The sequence below is a fragment of the Sinocyclocheilus rhinocerous genome, unplaced genomic scaffold (assembly GCF_001515625.1).
Source record: "Sinocyclocheilus rhinocerous isolate Xijiao unplaced genomic scaffold, SAMN03320098_v1.1 scaffold1822, whole genome shotgun sequence".
NCBI lineage: Eukaryota > Metazoa > Chordata > Actinopteri > Cypriniformes > Cyprinidae > Sinocyclocheilus > Sinocyclocheilus rhinocerous.
Genome location: NW_015638936.1, coordinates 612906 through 636959, shown reverse-complemented (window position 1 = coordinate 636959; position 24054 = coordinate 612906). Strand labels below are relative to the sequence as shown.

Genomic DNA, 24054 nt, shown 5'->3' with positions numbered 1-24054 from the left:
AATATAGAAAAAAATATATTTAAAAAAATCAAGTTGCCAAGGCAACATTTCAAATTTTTGTTCAGTTTAAGTACTAAAATAACAAAAACTAAAGCTTACTAAAAACTGACATAGACATATTTTTTAAAAGCAAAAGCACATAAAAAAACATTTCATTACTTGAAATAAAACATAGAAGAAATAAATAAAAATTCCAGTTGCCAAAACAACATTTCTCATTTTGAAGCGCTAAAATAACAAAAACTAAAACTTAATAAAAACTGTGTAGAAATATTTTTAAAAATCAAAAGCTAATTAAAATGTAAAAAAAAAAACACAACAAAATTTGCTAAAACTTTAATTTAATTTTAATTTTTTTAGTATTACCATTCGCTTGACCTATGAAATCACTCAGGGTTATTTAAAACTTAATCTAAAACAAACAAATAAAAAAATCATTACTCAAAATAAAAATAAAATAAACATTAACTAAAATAAAACAAAATACAGAAACATTATTCTCATTTTTGTTAAGTTCGTTGAAGTCCTAAAAAAACTAAAAGTTAAAACGTAATAATAATAAAAAAAAAACAGACATTTTAAAAAAGCAATAAACCAAATGACGCATGTGTGTGTCTGTGTGTACTGGTTTATATATCCTGGTGGGGACTTAAACCTGTCTACACACAGACTCATGGGGACTCGTGTCACGGTGGGGCCCTAAATTGTGGTCCCCACGGGTACAAAAGCTTATAAATCATACAGAATGAAGTTTTTTGAAAATCTAAAAATGCAGAAAGTTTCCTGTAAGGGGTAGGTTTAGGGGTAGGGTTGGTGTAGGGCGATAGAAAATACGGTCTGTACAGTAGAAAAACCATTACGCCTATGGAGAGTCCCCACAAGGATAGCTGACCAGACTGTGTGTGTGTGTGTGTGTGTTGATGATCTCACACACGCACACACACACACACGTCACATTCACATCCTAATGTGCGAAAGTCCACCTGATTTGATTTCATACGGTATAATCTGATCATTGAGAACCGCTGGAGAAATGAAAACCGCTGGACGAGAGCGTGTGGGTGTGTGTGAGAGAATCAATCAGTCGCAGAGTAGATGTGAAACTGGATTAAGGCGCTTGAAAACAGCTACTTATGTGCCACACGATCTGGGATCCATTATATGCATCTAATGGTGTGTGTGTGTGTGTGTGTTTGGCAGTGCTGATGTGACGCACGTCGTGTCGGAGGGGAACGCGGCGTGGAGCTGGCGGAGCTGGCTCGAGGAGCAGGGCTTTAGAGAGACTCATGATAAACACGTGCTGCACATCACTGAGAGCATTGAGAGCATGAGCGCCGGCCGGCCCGTGTCTGTGGAAATCAGACATTACATACAAGTAAGTGCACTTGAGAAGCTCATATGGCAAAGAGCAGCAGATTTCTGTCTTTTTTCCACAATCTGTTAGCATTGCTGTGTGTTTCACCTGTGAAATCACTCATGGTTAACTAAAACTAAAACTTAAACGTCTTTTATTTCAGTCAGTTGCCAAGGCAACATTTCAAATTTTTGTTCAGTTTAAGTACTAAAATAACAAAAACTAAAACTTACTAAAAACTGACATACACATATTTTTTAAAAGCAAAAGCAAATAAAAAAAAATTTCATTACTTGAAATAAAACAGAAGAAATATATAAAAATTCCAGTTGCCAAAACAACATTTCTCATTTTGAAGCGCTAAAATAACAAAAACTAAAACTTAATAAAAACTGTGTAGAAATATTTTTAAAAATCAAAAGCTAATTAAAATGTAAAAAAAAAAACACAACAAAATTTGCTAAAACTTTAATTTAATTTTAATTTTGTTAGTATTACCATTCGCTTGACCTATGAAATCACTCAGGGTTATTTAAAACTTAATCTAAAACAAACAAATAAAAAAATCATTACTCAAAATAAAAATAAAATAAACATTAACTAAAATAAAACAAAATACAGAAACATTATTCTCATTTTTGTTAAGTTCGTTGAAGTCCTAAATAAACTAAAAGTTAAAACTTAATAAAAAAAAAAAAAACAGACATTTTAAAAAAGCAATAAACCAAATGACTAAAAAAAATAAAATAAATGAAAGATATTAACAAATCTGTTAGTATTCCCATTTGTATCACCTAAGAAATTACTCAATTCTCCTCAGGGTTATTATCGTGAACTAAAACTAAAACTATAAAACAATTAATTACTCAAAATAATAAAAATAAAAAAAACCCCAAAATAATACAAAATACACAAAATTATAAAACTAAATAATCTAAAAATAAAACTTAAAATCTATATAGACATAAAAAAAATACATTACACACAACAAAATTACTCAAATTAAACTAAAAATTAAATATAAAAATAAAATTCATACACATTACTTTAAATATTGACTAAAATATAGAAAAAAATATATTAAAAAAAATCAAGTAGCCAAGGCAACATTTCTCATTTTTGTTCAGTTTAAGTACTAAAATAACAAAAACTAAAGCTTACTAAAAACTGACATAGACATATTTTTTAAAAGCAAAAGCACATAAAAAAACATTTCATTACTTGAAATAAAACATAGAAGAAATAAATAAAAATTCCAGTTGCCAAAACAACATTTCTCATTTTGAAGCAGAGTTTTTCCAAATGCTTTTCTAAAACCTATACTGGCTCCTATAATTAATTAATGAACTTTTTTTTAGTCAGTATTCTTGTATTTTTGTCCAGTAGAAGTGTCTAATAAATTAATTATTAATAATAACAACGATAATGTCTTAAAAACAAGATACATATACTGGATTCAGACAAAATTAGTATCACACCTGCAGCCTTATCACTTTTCGCCTTTTAAATTATTTATTAGGTTGAATGTAAAGTTTATCATTTTGTAAAACCTAATTTTTGTCAAAATTAACATCTTTGAACTGTGATGATGTTTAAATGACAGTTTTTGCAGTCATTTTACAGTTTGGGATGTGGCAATAGACAATGGTGTTGGTTTAAAAGAACGTTGCTACCTAAACAATGTAATCCTATTTGATTCTATAGTTCTCTTTTTTCCACTCCAGGTTAATCCTGGGCAAACTTAAACTAAAAACTATATTAGCATAATAATGATACTAAAATAACACTGCTGTCATTTCTATTCTTTAATGTCTGAGGTTACGGAAATAAATTAAAATGTTAAGAAATGATTTTATTCCACTTATCTTTTTTTGGCAACATTTCTAAATTCTGTTTAGTTTAAATACTAATAAATACTTCTGATAAATACTAATAAATACTTTTAAATACCTCTGTTAAGTTGAAATACTAAGACAACTGTAATTATACTTTTTTTTAAATATAAAAAATGCTAAAAACAACAAAATTACAAACTTAAAATTAAAATGAAAAAATAAAAATAGACTAATTCAACATATCAATTAAAAGCAAAATAACACTGCTATAGTTTCTATTTAATGTCTGAGATAAATGAAATAAAAATTTAACAGTTATTTATTTTGCAACATTTCACATTTTTGTTCAGTTTAAGTACTAAAATAACAAAAACTAAAGCTTACTAAAAACTGACATAGACATATTTTTTAAAAGCAAAAGCACATAAAAAAACATTTCATTACTTGAAATAAAACATAGAAGAAATAAATAAAAATTCCAGTTGCCAAAACAACATTTCTCATTTTGAAGCGCTAAAATAACAAAAACTAAAACTTAATAAAAACTGTGTAGAAATATTTTTAAAAATCAAAAGCTAATTAAAATGTAAAAAAAAAAACACAACAAAATTTGCTAAAACTTTAATTTAATTTTAATTTTTTTAGTATTACCATTCGCTTGACCTATGAAATCACTCAGGGTTATTTAAAACTTAATCTAAAACAAACAAATAAAAAAATCATTACTCAAAATAAAAATAAAATAAACATTAACTAAAATAAAACAAAATACAGAAACATTATTCTCATTTTTGTTAAGTTCGTTGAAGTCCTAAAAAAACTAAAAGTTAAAACGTAATAATAATAAAAAAAAAACAGACATTTTAAAAAAGCAATAAACCAAATGACAAAAAATAAAAAAAATAAAAAAAATAAAAAATAAAATAAATTCAAGATATTAACAAATCTGTTAGTATTCCCATTTGTTTCACCCTCAATTCTCCTCAGGGTTATTATCGTGAACTAAAACTAAAACTTCCTCCAGTGAAAAAGTGTTCTGGTGTGAATCAGGAGAGAAATCTGCACAGATCAAGCAGCGTTTAAACAGCTCTAAACAAATATGTGGCTGGATTTTGATGTGAGAGACAACTGGAGATTGGCATGAGAAAGCATTATTATGGATTATGGACTCGTCAGAAGCAATGGTTTGAATATTAATGCTGGATTTGTTTCAGCTTTTGTCTTCTCCAGATGTTAACTGATGGACTGGAGTGGTGTGGATTACTTGTGGATTATTGTGATGTTTTTATCAGCTGTTTGGACTCTCATTCTGACGGCACCCATTCACTGCAGAGCATCCATTGCTGAGACACTGATGCAATGCTACATTTCTACAAACCTGATGAAGAAACAAACTCATCCTAATCTTGGATGACATGAGGATGAGCACATTTCCAGCACATTTTGATTTTTGGGTGAACTGTTCTATCTGTTGTGTTGTTTATTTGGTGATTTGGTGATGTAGTAACCACTACTAGAGCACTAGGTGTCGCTGTGAGCCTGAAAGGGTTTCTGACATGACACTGAACCTACAAAATAATGAACGTATGCACATCTTAGAAATGCAGAGGAATAGATCAAATAAAACGTGTTACATGTTCTCGTTCAAATGCATGACCAGCAAACACTCAATCAATGCAGATTCAATGCCGAACTTTTGTTCTTTTATCTCCAAAAAGCATTTTCCCCAAACGTTTGGCACCTACATTGAGTTCTCAGAGCTTGAATGCGCTTAAATTACATTTCTATAGAAAGCAACTTCACAGCCGCTTTGAGAAATAATGGGAAAGGACATTGCATTTCACGTGTTGGTTGCAAAAGCACATTGCATAAAGCCGTGAGGCCAGCACCTGACAGCCTCAGAGTGATGCTCAATACAGCGTCAAATAGAGGCATCAGTGTGACGCCGGGCCTCGTAGCGCATCGCTGACTGACGCTGAAGACTGATTCTCCACCCCTGGACAACGCCGTGGGCGCTTCCGCAGCATATGTGCCCCAAATAAAGAAATATGCTGCCTGTTTCACAAACTCCATTAATCTTTCTTCTCCTTCTCAGTGGGATACAGACGACGCAAGCCTTGCAGGACGTATGACTGTGAACTTGAGTTCGTCTTTTAGCCGCTTCAGTGCCGCAGACCAGAAAATGGCTTGTTTACTTTTGGCCGGCATTGATTGAGGCGTTTAGCATCGAGCGGCTTAAATGAAGATGCTTTGATTGATCCAAATATCAGAGTCAGGTAATGATGCAGAAGACAATAATTGATCTGCGACATTAAAGGAATAATTCAGCCAAAAATGAGACTTCTGTCATTGTTTGCTACAGACCCGTATGCTGTAATTTCTGTGAAGAAAATTTCATTAAAAAACTTCCATATGACAGCATGATCTCCAAAAAGGACATATGTATAAGTATCCAAGCCATTTCCAAGATGCTTTGAGTGAAGAAAGTGGTGCCTTTAGATGCATCGCAGCAGATTTGATGTCTTTGACGCTGAACCTCATTGATTTTTGTGTGACAGATGAAAAATGTGACTATAAATGAGGTTTAAGAAGAGATTTATCAATGAATGACTTAGCTTTGAGTCTGTTTCTCATGCAAAGCTGTCAGATGATTTCAAGAGTCAGAATATATAGACTGCAAGACGTAGCCTATTTGAGATTTTTATGGTATATTTTGTCCTTGGCAGAATAAATCACAGTCCATTTCAGTTGTATTGAAAACAGAGGTTGTTAAATAAAAGGTTGAGAAAGTTGAGGACATTTTTAATTTTTGGAGTGAACCAGGGTTATTATTTACATTTATGCATTTTGCAGATTCTTTTATCCAAAGGAACTTACATTTCTAGCACCATGATTTACAGAAATATTATAGAATTTAATATTTGAAATAAGCTTTTTATTTTTATTTTTCAGTTTTCAGTTTTTTTAAGTTTGTCATTTTGTTTTTCATTTTTTTTAATTTCTTTTTAGATTTAATTAATTTATTTTGATTAATTTTAGTACTTTAAGTACTTTTAAGTTTGAGTTTTTCATCTAATTTGTATATTTGATATTTTTCAGCTGTATTTCAATGAACAAAAACTGTTTTTTTATATTTCAATTTAGCTTTAATTCATTTTTATTTAGGTTTTAAAGTAATTTTAATACTTAAACTTTTAATTTTTCAGTTAATTGCCAATGAAATATTTCTCTTTTATTTCTAGTTTTAAGCTTGTTTTTCAACGAATATTTATATGTATTTTTTCAGCTTTATGTCAATTACCAAAAACGTTGTTTTTAATATTTCTATTTAGCTTTAAGTCATTTTTATTTCGGTTTTAAACTAATTTTAGTACTTAAACTTTTAATTTTAGTTTAAGTCTCCAAGGTTCCTGGCTGTCCTGGAAGGAGTTATGGTTGACGAACCCAGCTGTATAGAGCAGTTGTGATGAAACAATGGGTTTGCTGGAACCACAAGTAGTTCTGTCTTAGTAAGGTTGAGCTGAAGGTGATGGTCCTTCATCCAGCTAGAAATGTCTCTCAGACAGGCTGCAATGCGAGCAGCTACCGTCGGATCATCTGGTTGGAATGAGAAGTAGAGTTGCGTGTCATCAGCATAGCAGTGATGAGAAAATCCATGCTTCTGAATGACAAATCCTGAATGACGACAGGTAGATGGAGAAGAGACGTGGTCCAAGCACTGAGCCTTGAGGAACCCCAGTAGCAAGAAGTTGTGACTTAGAAACCTCACCCCTCCAAGACACCCTGAAGGACCTAATCCTTTGATGAAAATGATTTTTTAATAGCTGTAGTTTTAGTTGTTTTAAGATTGTGAACTGTTCCTTTTATAATGATGCATGATGAGGTGTAGAAGTGCCAAAATGCACCGCTTCAAAAGAAGTTGCCTTCATTAGCGCTCTAAAAATGCCGTTCTTCAGTCGCCTTCGCGGCTCTCTTTCTCTCCTGAAGACAAGCTGCAGCTTTTACACCCACTGACTCGTGATGGTTGTAAGAAACGCAGATAAATACGCCTCTCGCTGCCGTCTAGACGGATGGGATGATCAGAAATGAGTGTGTGTGTCTCCAGAGACATCTGTTTCGTTATCAGTCATGCACTTGGAGAGGAAGCGGAGGCCCAATCAGGAGGGATGTGAACCCGAGCCGGGCCGGTGTTCAGGGTGTGATCTCATTAACCCGAGCGACTCGGCTCACCTGCTCAAGTGTTGGTCATTAACCCGCAGCAGACGCTGCTCTCACCTGCATACATTTCAGCTCATTGTTTCTGCCTGTTGAGGTGAAGTCAATCCTCAGACAAAAAACATCTTTTCAGTGTCTGTGACCTCCAGATGTGATTACTGCAGTGCGCCCCCTGGTGCCAGATGTAATGCACTTTTAATTTGTTCCCAAAAGAGGGACGCTCAGGAGGAATGTTATTGCTCTATTAAACTGCCCTGCATCATATCTGCTGAATCAAATCCAATATTTATTTCTTACTAATTTTGTGCTGCTGATTCCAAAAATAGCCTGTTTTGCTGGAGCACGCCACACTTTGTCAGTAAATATGATGCATTTTGTAGCATTTTTGCTTTCGAGAGCCATTTATAAGGTGAAGAAGTCTTGTATTTTCCCTTAATCAGAAAAAAACTGGCACAAATACATGATTCCTGTCCGAATCTGAGCCAGATTATAGCTATTTGTTCAATTCTCAGCCTATTTTCACATTATTTTATTTATAATCCTGAATTATGGCTATTGAAAAAAGAAAATGCAAACTAGAAATCTGATGTTTTCTGCTTTACTGCATCCAAAAAGCCACAGAAAATGACAGATTTTGTGAAAAAAGCTCTTTTATTTATAAATGTGTGTTTATGTAAAGTTCTTTGACATTAAATGGAGTATTTGATCATATTTTTCCACTCCTTTGCACATTGTAAGTTAAATGATGTATTTTGAATATTTGACATTTAGACATTTTGAGATTTTATATATATATATATTATGATTTGAAAAAAAAAAACAATTCATATTTTGTTTAATCTAATATTTATATTTTCTTTTCTCAGTTTTATTTCAATTAACATTTTTCCCTTTTGTTATTTTAATATTTTCATTTCTGTTTTAGTAATTTTAAATTTAGTTTAAGTAATCTTTTGTGCCTTTTTCATTTGTATTATTATTTTTGATATCTATATTTAGATATAGATATATATTTAAATCTATATTTATACTAATACATTAATTAGTTTGTATTTCCGTTTGAGTAATTTTAGTACTTTTAAATTTAGTTTAGATTTTAGTAATCTAATGTGCTTTTGTCATTTTTATTTTTTATATTAATATTGATCAATAATTATTTTTTATTTCAGTCTTAGTCATTTTAGTTCTTGAAGTTTAAAGTTTTAGTTTTTATATATAATTTGAAAAATCTTCATACTTATTTTGTGAAAAAATTACATGATGGAAAGTTTTTATTAATATACTTGAATTCAGCATAATAAATTTAGGTAATATTAGGCCCTTTTTATTGCAAATCAGCAGATTTTTTATTTGTATTTTTAAAATTTATTTTATTATTTATTTTATTTATTTCAAAATGCAGGGATGTGTAATAGATCAGGAGACATCAACTTTGTCTCAGACGTTTCTCATAAATTTTTTTTTTATGGCGGAATTGACTTGAATTTGATGGGAAATATTAGACTTTGGATTTCACACTTGGCAAATCTGAGCAGTTTGAGACCTTGTCGAGTCTCCATTTTCTCTCCATGTAATCTTACCGCTGTGTAGGATAAAATTGAGTTTTTTAGACATTATGAATATTTTTGTCTGAGTGGCAGTGAAAAGGCATGTGAAGTCAGAGACCCACAGCGAGGTCTGGTGTCACAGGAAGGGAAATTAAATCTGAAAGTGCCTTTAACTATCATAACTTAATGGGGGACCAGATTAGTTTCTGATTTGCCCTGAAATAGTCATCATACAGGCATTATATGCAGCCTCTTTATGCTTGTGAAGGAGGTGACGCCCCTGACGACGAATAATGGCTCTGATTTTCTCACTTCTGAGCGCTCGATGCTTTTGCTGGAGGGGAGTGCAGATATCAGGCCTCTTTTCATTCAGATCTGCGACGCCTCTAAAATAGCGGGCGGTCAGAACAGCGTGTTAGCGTTCACTTTCCCTGCTGAATCTCTGAATCGGCCATTATCACAATGTGCCGAGATGATTGCGCAGGTCATTTTCACGGGTACAGACTCCCGTCACATCTAGCAATTATTCCCAGAGCGCTGACATTACAGCTGTAATCCTTTAGTGAGTCGGGAGGGGGTGAATAATCAAACGCCAATTCATGAGGGCTAAACTGGAGCTGCTGGCTGTAATTGTAAATCATAAAGCTGTAATTGATTCTGATGTGTCCTGTCGTTATCGTGCTGTTCCTGTGTGACGAAATAAATGTGTTCTGAGGATCATGTGAGTGTTTACCTGCGCAAAAGATCCTGCCGTGATGCTAAGAAGTGGTAGGTGGTTGCTAGGGTGTTGCTATGCAGTTTCAAGAGTGGTTACTAGATTTGCATTCTGGGTGGTTTCTAGGTATTTGGTGTGTAATTCTGTCTAATTGTGTCTTCTAGGTTGTATCCAGGGCATTGCTAGAGTATTCTGAGTGGTTGCTAGGGTGTTGCTATATGGTTACTTTGTCATTTTTAAGGTGATCTGGGTGGTTGCTGTGCAGTTGCTAGGGTATTCCACATGGTTGTTAGGGCTTTTCTATGCAGTTTTGAAGGCCTTCTAGGTGTTGCCAAGGTGTATTCTGGGTGTTTGCTAGGGACCCTCCTTCATTGTAAGTCTATGGGTTTTTAAATGGGTTCTATGGTTTTAGTCTAAAGCGATTCTATATGTATTAAATATCGAGAGGCTTTGTCAGAGCCGATCCTACGCAAAACTGTGTCGGCGGGGGGATACCTACCACTACCACTTCTTTTCAACTAGTTTTTTTTTTGTGTCTCGTGTAAGACACTGTATGACATTCACGTTACATGATTTGACTGATTTTTACGTAGAACGGGCGACAGCGCACCGCATTAAAAGAAATAACATAAACGGTTTTCATAACCGCTGGCCAAATTCAAAAACGAAACTAAAATTAAATCATCTTTGAGAGCAAGGGGGCCCCCGTTTCGGGGGAATCATCTTTGAGAGCAAGGGGGCCCCCTGGTGTTTCGGGGGCCCTATGCAGCTTGCGTACTTTGCGTATAGGGAGGATCGGCTCTGGGCTTTGTGAACTGGTTCATGCCACTTGTTTATTTTGATCTAATATCAACTGAACATCTGATTGATTTATGAGTCTCTCTCTCTCTTTGTGTGTGTGTGTGTGTGTGTTTATGAGAAGAATCCCGCTGTGGATCAGAGGTCGTGTGCGCATCCGTCAGCCAAACCTGAGTCTGCTGTGTCTCCGTACGCTTGCCAGAGACGAACGACATTGGATAACCACAATAAGATCTTTACAGTGAGTACAAACACACATGTGTGCTGAGAATCAAACTCCAACATCGTAAAGGACACCGAGATATTATTTTAAAACTGACATCACAGTGTTCCGGAGTTATTTTAATCTCTGGCCCATTTGCAGCACAGTATGTACAGAACAGAAGGGGGCCGAACCGCACACACACACACACACACACACACACACACACACACACCATTAACTTCAGCTGTACACTGTGCCGTTTCTCAAGACAAACACCAACACAGCCGTTTATGTCAGATGTTGTTAAATGGTTGTTAAGGTGTTCTGGGTGGTTACCAGAGCGTTGCTAGGTGATTTCTAGAATGTTTTGGGTGCCAGGATGTTGCTAAGTTGTTTCCAGGGTGTTTTACATGGTTGCCAGGATGTTGCTAAGCGGTTACTTAGATGATCTGTGTGGTTACCAGGGCATTGCTAAGTGGTTTCAAGGGTGTTTTGGGTGCCAGTATGTTGCTAAGCGGTTGCTAGGGAGTTCTAAGTGGTTACCAGGGTGTTGCTACGTGGTTTCAAGGGCGTTTTGGGTGCTAGGGTGTTGCTAAATGGTTGTTAAGGAGTTACCAGGGTGTTACTAAGTGGTTTATCTTAGTTCATCTTTAGTCAAAATATTTTTTTGTAAATCTCAGAAGTAATCTTTTATAATCTATGAATTTAGTCTGAGATAGCAAAATTGTACTGTGTGTATCTGACATTACTCATGGCCATCAGCTGTGGTGTGAGGTGAAAAACAGGAAAGATAGAGTCTAGTCAAATGTAGATCAACACATGCGGACATTTTTATTTTCTCACAAGAGGTGAAAATTCGGGCGTAATCGCCAGACGGCTTTTGCTTTGTCTTGCGATTTGCGTTTGGAAGGTTACAGGCCTGTTATCAGTTGTCTAGCAAAACTTCAGTCATATTCTGCTTTAAATATTTATTTGATACTCGAACATAAACCCATAACAGATTCACCTTGGGCTTCTGCGAGGAAAATTACGAGCAACTCTTGAGACGCTGCCAGAACTGCTAAACTTTCCGCACGAGGTGCGTGTTTGGTGCCAGAATTAAACTGACGAACGCTGGAGGTTTAAGAGCTTTTGGATGCATGAGGAGTCGCTCGCTGATTATTACAGCTGATTTGTTGTGGTTCTTTGAACATTAATCAAGAGAAAAACAGTCTGAGAATATGCTTTGTTTCAGATTTGACATTTGCGTAGACTCGTATTTTGCGATCAGCAACGTTAATAAATCAATTATGATGAAAGAGAAAAACACCAAAGACTGACAGGGCGAGGTGAACCGTAACTGAGAGCACAGATTAAAATCTCTTCTGTATTTCACTGGCAAATATGATATTTTAATGGAAAACAGAGACTTGATTGTCTATTGCCAGGAGAGAAAAACAGCTGCAATGCAAACACATTATTGAGAATAATGATTGAGCTGATGAACAGCAGGGTGAGATGAGATGAGCTCAGGGTGTTTGTGAGAGATATAATCTGTTTTGTCTTGGCTATAAATGTCATGTGTATGCATCCAAATATCCAAATGCTGCATCAAATGTGTCTACTTACAGCTTGTGTTATTGCTGTGGTTCAGCATTTTGCTTACTACATCTGAATGCATTGGTAAATCAGAGGTGTTTAACTGGTTAACTGCCAGCGTCTAGCTATCGGGACGCTTGGCACTCTTTTTGTGTTATCTTTATTACTATTACTTTTTATTTTTATTACGCTTTTTTACCCATCACAAATTTTAGCAATCATCATTAAATTAGATATCATTTGAAAGCTTAAACACTTCACAAAATTTATCTTGTGAAAATCGTTAACATCTTTGCTGAAGAAGAAGAAGAAGAAGAAGTAATATTGTGACAGGAAAATTCATAAATTCTATGGAGTTTGGGAGTGGCTTTTTTTTTAACAATCTCACAGGAACTTCAATTTTTGTGATATCAACTTCAAATTCGGAATGTAACTTAGACATATTGCTATGATTTTATAGCTATTTTAGGTTACAAAATATTTTGTACAATATTTATTTCAGATAAAAAAGTATTGTGGTGCATTTCTTTACAGCAAATTAAATAACTTTATACTTTCATTTTTTGAAATGCTTCCACTTCAGCAATCAATCACTTTCTTCTTTAAAAAGAGACCAGGCTTAGGTCTGTATTCCAAAGTGTTCATGAATTATAACCATTTAAGTTCAGATAGTGCATTTTAACATCTTTGTTGAAGAAGAAGTAATATTGTGACAGAAATGTATAAATTGATTAGTGAGTTTGGGGGTAACCCGATGTCTATTTTTGGTATAGCACCTAAACAAAATCTCACAGGAACCTCAGTTTTTGTAATATTAACTTAAAATTTGGAACATAACTCACTTAGACATGTCGCTTTGATTTTATAGCAATTTTAGAATCCAAAATATTTTGTAAAATATTTAGTTTAAATAAAATTAAAAAATTAAAAAAAATTAAAATTACGGTTGGGTCTGTTACATAAACTGCTTAGTCTTAAAAAGTTAGTCATCTATTTTTTTTTCTTCGAGACTGGTCATAAATTCAGTTTTAAAAGATAGATTAGTCTAATTTGAATCTGAAACGTAAGACTGGTTACCCAGTGACAGTTAAGAGGTTAAGTTATTGTTTAGGTTTACCAGTATTGAACATGTTTTTGTTTGGTTTGATCCACATTCTGTGCATAATTGATACTGAACAGTTTTGTTTTTCATGCCGCTGATGTGAAGTCTCGGTTTACTGATGGTAAGGAGAGAGTGAGGAGAGATCAGCCTGCAGGTGTTTGGTTGACACGTAACAGGTGTGCAGGTGTCAGAAACACTGCGGCCCCGGAGCTTGATGAATCCACCAAAACACATCCTGTGATTGTCAATCACAGCACTTTTCCCAGCTCCCAAGAGTCACCAATATCGATCTGATCCTTATGTCTTCTCTTACTCCGAACAGACTTCACCTGGAGTTTTGCATGTTTGTCCAGCATATGCATTTCCTAAAATGAGTCAAATTAAATGTTCTAAAGCAAATTATAGTGGTGTGTTCTGGGAGGATTTTAGCATTTTGCTAAGGTGGTTGTTTTGGCATGATTTTTGCATGTTTATATATATTAAATTATTAAATAATCACTTATATAGGTATTATTATTATGTTGAATTGCTGTTATGGTTGCATATGGTTGAATGGTTGAATTTTGCATGTTTACATATTAAATTATATTTTATTATTTAATTATTATTATTATTATTATTATTATTAAATGCTTTTCCCACATTATGTGATTGCTAGGGTGTTCTGGATCAATTTTATGCAATATGTTTTGTGAAAAACACTTCACTTTACTTTAAATCAACTGGTTTAAAGTAATATCAGATAGTAAAACAAAGTAATTACAACAATTACGTTATAATTTATATCGTATTGATAATAATAATAATAATATGTAAAATAATATAGAATAATATGTATAATTATAATTTCTTAATAATGTTATTATTGTTATTAATAATAATAATAATAATAATAATTTTTAATATTTAGACATTTTAAAACAGAGCTACTGTGTGTCTTTTTCCCCTCTTTCTCTTTTTCTCATTCTCTGTTTTTTGCATTCTGTCATCATGTTGCCATGTTAAACTTTTTTGTTACGGTTGAAAATGGTTATTATGGTTGAATTTTTGCATGTTTATATATTGAATAATATTTAATGTATTAAATATTATTAATTGTTATTACATGCTTTTTACCATGTTACCATGTTTTACCACGTGATGTGGATGCTGGATCGATTTAATGCAATATGCCTTGTGAAAAACACTATTTAAATAAACTGTTTAAATGAGTATCCAATAGAAAAATATTAATAATCATAATCATCATCATAATAATAATATATATATATATTTTTTAATATTTAAACATTTTAAATCAGAGCTACTGTGTGTCTCTCATTCTGTTTTTGGCATTCTGTCATCTCTACTTTCTTTAAGTTTTCTCCATCTCTCCATCTTTACCAGGCCTCCACATCAATCAATACATCCGTATGTAGCGGCACTGACCGTCATGCTGTGAAAGCACTCAGAAAAGCGTGTGTGTGAATGAATGCTGGCTGATTTAATGTGGAGGGTGTAAATAGACATTAATGAGCAGGCGTCGCGTGTTGTTTGCTTTCATCTCTTGGCCTCTGGTGCCACAGCTGCGCTGACAGCAGCCTAGCGAAGGTCTTTCCCTGGCTGAATCAATCTCTCTAATGACCCCTCGCTTCATCATACAGCTGACCGGGAATCACGGCCACGTCTGCTAATGAAAGCCAGCACACATGGACATTAAAGCGCGGTGTTATCCAATGCAGGAGGCGTCTGATGGTTGGTATTTACATCTTGCAGCAGCAGATACGCCGTTCATTATGTGTGCTGCTGCATGGATGAAAACCTCTGGAAAGCCTTTTTGCGGCTTGTCCATTATTTTCAGAGCCGCTCTACAGTTCTGTGGTCATAAATAAAAGTTCCTCTGTGAAAAATGTTCATGTTGTGCGAGCGGTATAGTAGGTCAGGCATCTGTATGTTCTTCATTGATTCAGGAGTGCATTATGGAGTCGTTCAGCACTGGAATTTGAAATGTATTCTGACATAAATAAAGGATTGGTAGTGAAGTCAACGCTTCAGTCCACTTGTCAGAACTAGAAATAGATTTTCCCTGGAGTCAGGACAGGCTTACCTGCACATAGCCAGTGTTTCAAGCATAAAATCTGGTGCATTCTGCAGTTATTTTGGCTAAAAACAGCACACTTTGGCAGGAGAGACTGTCTGTGTGATTGAAACAACCAGTCACAGTTTTATTTTTATGTGCCGTTTAGAGACGAGGTTATCTGAAATAGATCATACCATAATAATAGACCAACTTGGAGCTAAATCCAATTAAAATGAGAAAGTGGTGTGTTTAATTTTATAGAAAGCGCAGGAGAAATTAAGAGACATATTATGTATGTTTTATTATATTTTATAATGTATTTTCATTATTTTATTTTATTATATTGTATGTTAAAATATATACAGTATTATATTTTTATTTTTTTTATATTTAGATTTATTTTCATACTTTTGCAAGAAGTCTCTTCTGCTCACCAAGGCTGCATTTATTTGATCAAAAATACAGTAAAAACTGCAAAATTGTGAAATATTATTATAATTTATAATAACTGTTTTCTTTGTGTGAACATGTTAAAATGTATTTTTTTTTGCTGTGATCAAAGCTGAATTTTCAGCATCATTACGCCAGTCTTCAGTGTCACATGATCCTTCATAAATCATTCTAATATGCTGATTTGCTGCTCAAGAAGCATTTATGATTATTATCAATGTTAAAAACAGTTGTGCTGCCCAATATTTTTGTGGAAACTGTGATACATTTTATTTTTCAGGATTCACAGATAAATAGAAATTTCAAAAGAACATTTATTTTAAATGGAGCATTTATTTGTATTTCTTTCTTTCTTTGTAGTAATATTTCACAATATTATTGTTTTTACTATATATTTTTTTATCAAATAAATGCAGCCTTGGTGAGCAATGATGATTTTTGATCAAATAAATGAATAAAGTAATACAAATAAATAAAAACGTCTCAGGTTACGTATGTAACCATGGGGAACGCCTTTAGCGTGACCGGTGTTTGACGCATACATCTAAACACGACAATAACATTGGCCGGCGACAGCCTGTGACGTCATCATCCGGCGCGACAACAATATAAAAGGGCACCGGGAGAACACGTCATCCGCTTCTTTGTCTGAAGCTTACGTCCGAAGCATGGCAAGGGAACTAGAGGACGCAGTGTCTCGTTCCCTTCTCAAGGAACCATGGTTACATTCGTAACCTGAGACATTCCCTTCCAAGGGAACTTCGAACTGTGTCCTCTAGAGGTCGATATGGGGAACGGTATACCCACACCACCATGCTGAGTGGAGTGCATGCCAGAAACCACGGCGAGCACTAAGTACCAACTCTACCATTGCCATGGGAGTTGCCCCAAGGACGCCTTGACAGCTATCAGTGACATTGTCCCCTTCGGCCAAGGGCCTGAGCCGCATACCCTAAAATAACTTACCTGTTAAGGGCTGGGCTCGGAAGCCCAAGCCTAGGGCAGAGCTCAAGGCTTGGAATCAGAAGAAAGATATTCCTTTAAGGGGATACGGCCAGGTGTCTAAAAACCAAACCAGCCCCTGGCCTGCCACCCAGGGGGGCTACTGCCGGTTCTGAATAAACCTGCTCAAAGAACTGACTCGACAGATCTTTGGTAGCAACACCCTGCTCAGAAATGTATCAACAGAGATACATAAGTTGAGTGGAGCCCAAGACGAGAACCGGGCCCTAAACCAACCCAGAGAAAGATAATGAGGCTGACAGCGCGTAACCCTTAACATACAGGATTTTAGAAAGTGCGCAGAATGCTTAGTGTGCACACTTACCACAATGTGGATTTTAGAAAGTGCACAGAAGCTCAGCGTGTGCACTCACCATAGCATGGATTTAGAAACACCGTTGCTTAAGGGGCAACCAAGGCTGTATTAAAGCAGCCTAGGGGCCCTAAGTGACTGTGGCACACTCACAAAACAGACTCCGAAGCATCTGCTCACAGATGCCCAGAAGGGAGCGGCGCGCTTGCAAGAGGCCCTTCATGGTGAGGGGAGCACAGCTAGCTCACTTAACAAGCAACCCGCCAGGGAGGCAGGAGATGGCCCAGCCGCCTGGCATGATTGCTATCCGGAGCTCAAAAGAGCGGAGGCCCAACTTAAAAAATAGAAGGGGGACTCGGACGCTCACATTGAGAGGGGCGTGCTCATATGAAACCCCCAAGGGCACTGCTAAGCTCGACCCACAAGGAGGGCGGCTCAACAGGGAGGTGGAGAGAGGCCTAACGACCTGAGGCTGCTACTCAATAGAGCTCAAACGAGCGGAGGATTCGATGAGGAAAGTCCACAGATGCTCAATCGGGAGTGGCAGGCTCAACGACAACCCTCCGAGGTGAGTGTAGCACTTCCTAGCTTGACCCAAATAGTGGCAGCTATTTAACAGGGAAGCAGCAAGTGGCCCAACTACCTGATGTCACTGCCATGGAGCTGAAGAGCAGAGGATTCAACCCCTAGCGAGGAGAGAGAGGAACCCAGCTCGACCGAAGCGATCAATAGCCCAGGGTCAGAGAACCTAACTCTCAAGTCAAGTGGAGGACTCACCCAGTCTGCCCAGGACCGGTGAGCTCAAAGGGACCCTCCCGCAGTGAGGGGAGCGCAGCCATGTCTGAGGAGCAGATAGATCGCAAATGGGACATTAGAAATGGGATCCTGCTAGAAGGGTATCACACATTTCTACAGGGAACAACAGGGTCCCAAAATAAAGGCAACTGACCAAGGAGGCGACAGAAACGGGCCTACCACTCAGTTTGTTGCAAATGGGTTTTTTCGGGAGCAGCGCTCTCGGCTCTAAAGCTGAGGCGGGCCCTTACAGCACATACTAGGAGCGACTCATAGCTAACCCTCACAGAGAGGGGAGCAGAAGCATACAAGAGGGGTTTCCGCAGAAACACAAATCCCTCTTACCTCAGGGAATGCAGTGTACTCAAGCCCACTCCGCAGAGGGGCGATTACTGCTTCAACCATAAGGGCAGTGAGACAGGGAGGACCCGTGGGCCTGACTGTCTATGGAGTGTTAAGCTCCTCAACACCTCAGCAAGAGGAGCTCTAGCTCAGAGAACGTGCATGATGTTTAGGAAGACTCAAATCTCAGGAGACCCCTCAGGGTGAGAGATGAGTAGCGCACCCTGGCCAGAGGATAAGGAGCATTTTCACGAAGCATGTACTCAGAAGAGTACTAGCCCACGAGAAGGACCCGCTGGTCCTGAGGTTGCAGCATTATACTGGAGACCTGATGCTGGGAGGCTTCCGCAGAAGCCCAGGCTGCGTGTCCAAGCCGAAGATGAGGGCTATCACCAGCCTGGATCAGCCGATGAGTGAAACCATCACTATAATCGGTCAACAGCAGGAGGTCCTGACTTAGCAGGGGGGTCAAACCTAAAAAGTCAGAAAACAGAACAGGTCCAAGTAGCGCTGCAGAAAAGGGCTAGTATGGTTTGTATGTCTCCCTATATCTGACACACCCACTTCAGGTCTTGCAGTCTCCACTAATGAGCTGATGAGTTGAATCAGGTGTGATAGATGAGGGAGATATACAAAATGTGCAGGGCAGGGGGTACTCCAGGACAGGTTTGAGAACCACTGGAGTAGATGAAATGGATCAAACTCGCCAACCGTGGCTCCCATGCATGACACAGGCTCATGGATATAGGCTGGAGGCGAAGTCTGAAGAGCACTGGGGTCCGGACCATCAGTAGGTAGTTCTATGAGACATAGAAACTAGCCAAAACATCATAGGCACAGCATAAGAGACTGCAATGCAAGCACAGGAGGCTCCTACCTAACCTCAGTCAGGAGGGAAGCTTTTTAGGGGAATTAAGGGGAGGAAGATGAGAGCAGATGTAATACTCTCAGAGAGAGGTGAGTAGACTGCTCAGGTTTTACTCTGGTCCAGACCAGAGCGTTGAGAACGCCCAGTCTGGATCACCTCCCTTAAATCTTGCCTGTCACCCTTAGACCCACGCCCCTTATGAGCCCTACCCGCAGGCGGGGGAGAGGTGTGAGTCGCGACACTAGTCTTCTGAGCCCGCCTTTGATCCTTAGATCGAGACGGGCCAGGACCCCTTTGTTGTTCGGGCTCAGACCTGGACCTTTTTGGAATGAAGGATTTAAAGGCAGCCGTGCGCGTCCTGGCTTCCTTAAACTTCTCGACCACCGTCTCAACAGAAGTACTGAAAAGGTCAGAAGGGGAAACTGGCACATCAAGAAGAAAGCCCTTCTCTTTCGACCCGATGTCTGCCAGATTCACCCACAGATGTCTCTCCGTAACCACCATGCTTAGTGGCACGGAGAGCAAGATCTGTGGTGCGATGCAACTCAGCTACCTCATCAGGGGATAGACCCTGACCTTTATCCAGGTCTTTCAGCAGATCAGCCTGATAAGCCTGAAGCACCGCCATGGTGTGCAACGAGGCTGCAGCCTGACCTGCTGCTGCGTACGACCTGCCATTCAAACAAGATGTATCCTGAAGGGGTTTGGACGGCAGGGATTAGCTCATATCGCCCACCCCTATCCTGAAGTGGTTTGGACGGCATGGAGGGAGCCTTAAGAGAAGATGTCTCCCCCATAGAGAGATAGCAGGCCAGCGTCTCTTCAACAGGGGGCATCTTCTCATAACCATTCTCACGCATCCCCTCGATGTTGGCATAACTAGTATGCTGGAATCTATGGATGCAAGACGAGAATGGATTTTTCCAAGCCTTCTCGATCTCCACATGGAGATCGGGAAGAAATGGAAGACTCACCTGAGCTGGAGGGCTATGGCTAGAAAGAAAACGCTCGTCGAGGCGGCCTCGAGGCGTCACTTCCATGGCCCGCTTCCACGGCAAGTCAAGCCTCGCCTTGGCATGATCCATAACCTCAAGCAGCTCATCATACACAGGGCAGGAGGATTGGGAGGACTCAGTATCGACTTCTTGCCTTTGAGCCAGCAGAGCACTAACCGCTGGATCAGACGATGTATGAGAGATAGCATCGTCGTCCAGCAGCTCACTCTCATCCGTGACTGATGAGCGCGAAAGGGAAAGACCCTTTTTCAACTCATTAGCTAGGTCCATCTGCGATCCCCACGAGCTCATTTTCCTCCGTGCCTCAGCAGCGGAGGGTCCTGAACCACGGGGAGCCGATGGCTGTTCCTCCTTCCTCGAAAAGAGAGACAAACGAGAGCGGAGCTTTTTCATAGGAAAACACTCACAGTGCACGCAAACTGCCCCCTCGAGGACATCGTGCGCGTGCTCTTCGCCCAAACACAAGACGCAAAGATCGTGCGTGTCATCAGGTGTCAAATAACGAGGACACAGATCCACACACTTCTTAAAAGCCTTACTAGTGCTTGCCATGATAAAGAAGAATAATCGTTCTTACCGGAAATGCATGCTTCAAACAAAACAGTCCTTGGAGACGAAGAAGAGGATCTCGTGTTCTCCCGGCGCCCTTTTATATTGTGGTCGGTGATGACGTCACAGGCTGTCGCCGGCCAATGTTATTGTCGTGTTTAGATGTATGCTTCAGACACCGGTCACGCTGAAGGCGTTCCCCATAGCGACCTCTAGAGGACGCAGTTCAAAGTTCCCTCGGAAGGGAACTAAAGTTGTATAGCGTCAGACAATTACTGTAGATAGAAACTGTAAATCTTCCTATACTTCTGCCGTTGTTGTGTACAATATTTATCATGCTCATTGCACAATGCTCAGCGTTTGATCTGAGGCTTACAATAACCTTCAGATAACCCAGAATATGAGTTTGATTTTAAGTGTCTACTGGGGGGAAAAAATCAATGAGTAAAAAATCAACACTTAGCATCACAACTAAACATGTGGGCTTCAGCAAACAAATACAGAATATCTTACAGTCTTATTGCAGACTCCCACTCATTCATCATACACTCAATGCTAATATAATATCATACCATTACAGCAGCAGACAGTGCAGATGTGTGTTCAGAGGTCTTCATTAAAGATGCAGATCTCGTCTTGAGTTCTCAGTGAGATGTGAGCTCTCCAGAGTTTCCTTCGGCACAGCAGGAGCTCAAACACACACACTCCTCACACACACTCCCACTGTCCTCACACTCCAGGACTCTCATCCTCATCCTCACCACACACACTCACGGCATGGCAGGACTCGACCCCGTGACCCCTGGCATTACCGGCCCGCTGCTCTCATTAACCAGTACTGTGTGTGTGTGTGTGTGTGTGTGTGTTTGGTGTCAAGGGTGTCGTGTATGTCACGGTCGGGAGGGTTTTTTAAATATGTCTGTGCACATTCATGTCATGAAAACAAAGCGGCTGCATGTATTGATTCACACCGGCCCGTTGTACATACTAAACCTGTGCTGCTGTTATTCTACTGACAAACCTCAGCACTCAAGAGTTTCACTCAAGAGAGATAGAGTTTCCTTCAAGATAGTGTATTTAGAGAAATGCAAGCACACATCCAGATGATGAAAAAAATTTTCTGAGAACTTTTAGGGTAATGTTCCTATGAAGTTTTAAAAACATTATTTCTGAATGTTCTCTGAACGTTCAAAAATGTTCAGTGTTTTAAATGTTTAAAAAACGTCTTTTCTTGGTTATGCACACTTATTTTATTTTATTTTATTTTATTTTACTCCAAACTTCAGCCTTGCCATCACAGGAATAATTAAATATATTTTTTAAATACATTAAAATAGAAAACAGATATTTCAAGTTTTGTAATATTGCATTATTTGTAATAATATTTCACAATATTACAGTTTTACTATACTTTTTTAATTAATGAAAACAATGCATATTTATATATTGAATAAAAATAAATAGAAATTAGTTACTGTATGTAGAAACTGTAAATCTCTCATCATCTTCATTGTTGTTCAATATGCAAATATATTAGAACCTATGATACATTATTTTTTGAAAACAGCTATTTTAAATTGTAATAATATGTCACAATATTATCATTTTTTTATTGTATTAATGACTAAATAAATGCATCCTTGGTGATCAAAAGAGAACAACTGTAATAATTCCAAACTTTTGACCACTAGTGTAGCTTATATTATGACCTAATTTTGCTTCTTTTGACTGCCACTGTACACTGTAGAAATGATATGATCAATAATGTAATTTACATTAGTTTTTTAACTCCTCAAAATAAGTTGCACAATTTCAAGTAACATGAAATTCAACTTGATGGTTTTTAAAGTCAGTTTAATGTAATTTAAGTTGCAATGACTTGTACAATCAAGTTGATTAAAAAAATCAACACTACTTAAGTTTTTAAGCTGAAATAGGTGAAAGTTTTTACGCCGTACGGTAAATCTGGTATCTGTAATCTGTAAAAGAAGAGGGGTTTTCTGAGTGCTTTAAAGAAATGGAGGAACAAAGGCAGCGTCACACCACTGTTCATCTCTCTCTTCATACAGTAAACTCTTAAAAATAAAGGTGCTTCACGATGCCATAGAAGAACCTTTTTTGACTAAATGGTTCCATAAAGAACCTTTAACATCTGAAGAACCTTTCTGTTTCACAAAAGCTTCTTTGTGGCGAAAGAAGGTTCTTCAGATTATAAAAAGGTAAGAAAGAGATGGTTCTTTAAAGAACCTTTGACTGAATGGTTCACTGAAAAAAAAATGATACAAAATTTTTTTAAGGTAAGTGGTTGCAAACAATTTATTTTAGCTACATTTGAATAAATTTTTTTTTGAAAGTTAGTCAACTAAATATGTCCTGGCAGAGAAATATATTATTTATTTATATATATATATATTATTTAGATATTTATCAAAAAAGCATATATAATTTATATATAATATTATATATATATATATATATTACTGTCATTTAGTTATTTTGAATGATTTTTTATAATTTGAGTTCTGATTTTAGTTTTTAGTTTTAGATTTTAGTTAAAGTTTTATTTTTTATTTTTTATCTGTCTATATAGTTTTCTTTTGATTTTTATGGTTCTTTAAAGAACCTTTGACTGAATGGTTCACTGAAAAAAAAATGATACAAAATTTTTTTAAGGTAAGTGGTTGCAAACAATTTATTTTAGCTACATTTGAATAAAAATTTTTTTGAAAGTTAGTCAACTAAATATGTTTATTTAAATGTAGCTAAAATAAATTGATTGCAACCACTTACCTTAAAAAATGTTAGTAAATTCAATGAATCGTTTTTTTCAGTGTTCTTTGTGGAACCAAAAATGGTTCTTCTATGGCATCGCTGTGAAGAACCTTTTAAGCACCTGTATTTTTAAGAGTGTATATGATGTAGTAGCGTGCGAACACGTGTGCCAGCGGCCCTCAGGGAAATGCTTGTGAACAAGTGGAAAATGACAGGTTCCTCTCCACTGATCACAGAGCCACGAGTCGCTGTGAGGTCATCTGAAAAGCATGCACAGGAGCGCAGCATGATGGGAAGAATACAGAGCACTCTCTGGTTGCTGTCCGCCGCCGGCACGGGTCACTGCGCAGCCCGTGTAAACTTACTTTCTCTTTTCATCTGTTTTCCTCACTCCTGCTGCCTTTTATTTGACCTTTTGACATTTTTTCCTCAGTCATATTTTCGGTGTTTTTCACACTTCATCTCTGCCTGTTTGCCCACCTGTCATTCTTCACCGTCTCTGTGCCGTAGGATGCGCTGGAGGTCCTGGCAGAGAAATA

The 24054-nt window shown here is 37.3% G+C and overlaps 1 protein-coding gene across 1 annotated transcript in view; it reads left to right on the top strand.

Moving 5' to 3' along the window:
- Positions 1-24054, top strand: part of dntt (deoxynucleotidyltransferase, terminal) — a 138328-nt gene that overhangs the window by 5777 nt on the left and 108497 nt on the right. Inside the window, exon 3 of the mRNA XM_016565412.1 lies at positions 10589-10705. Coding sequence (XP_016420898.1) covers positions 10589-10705 — 117 coding nt within the window. The remainder of the gene's footprint in view (positions 1-10588; positions 10706-24054) is intronic.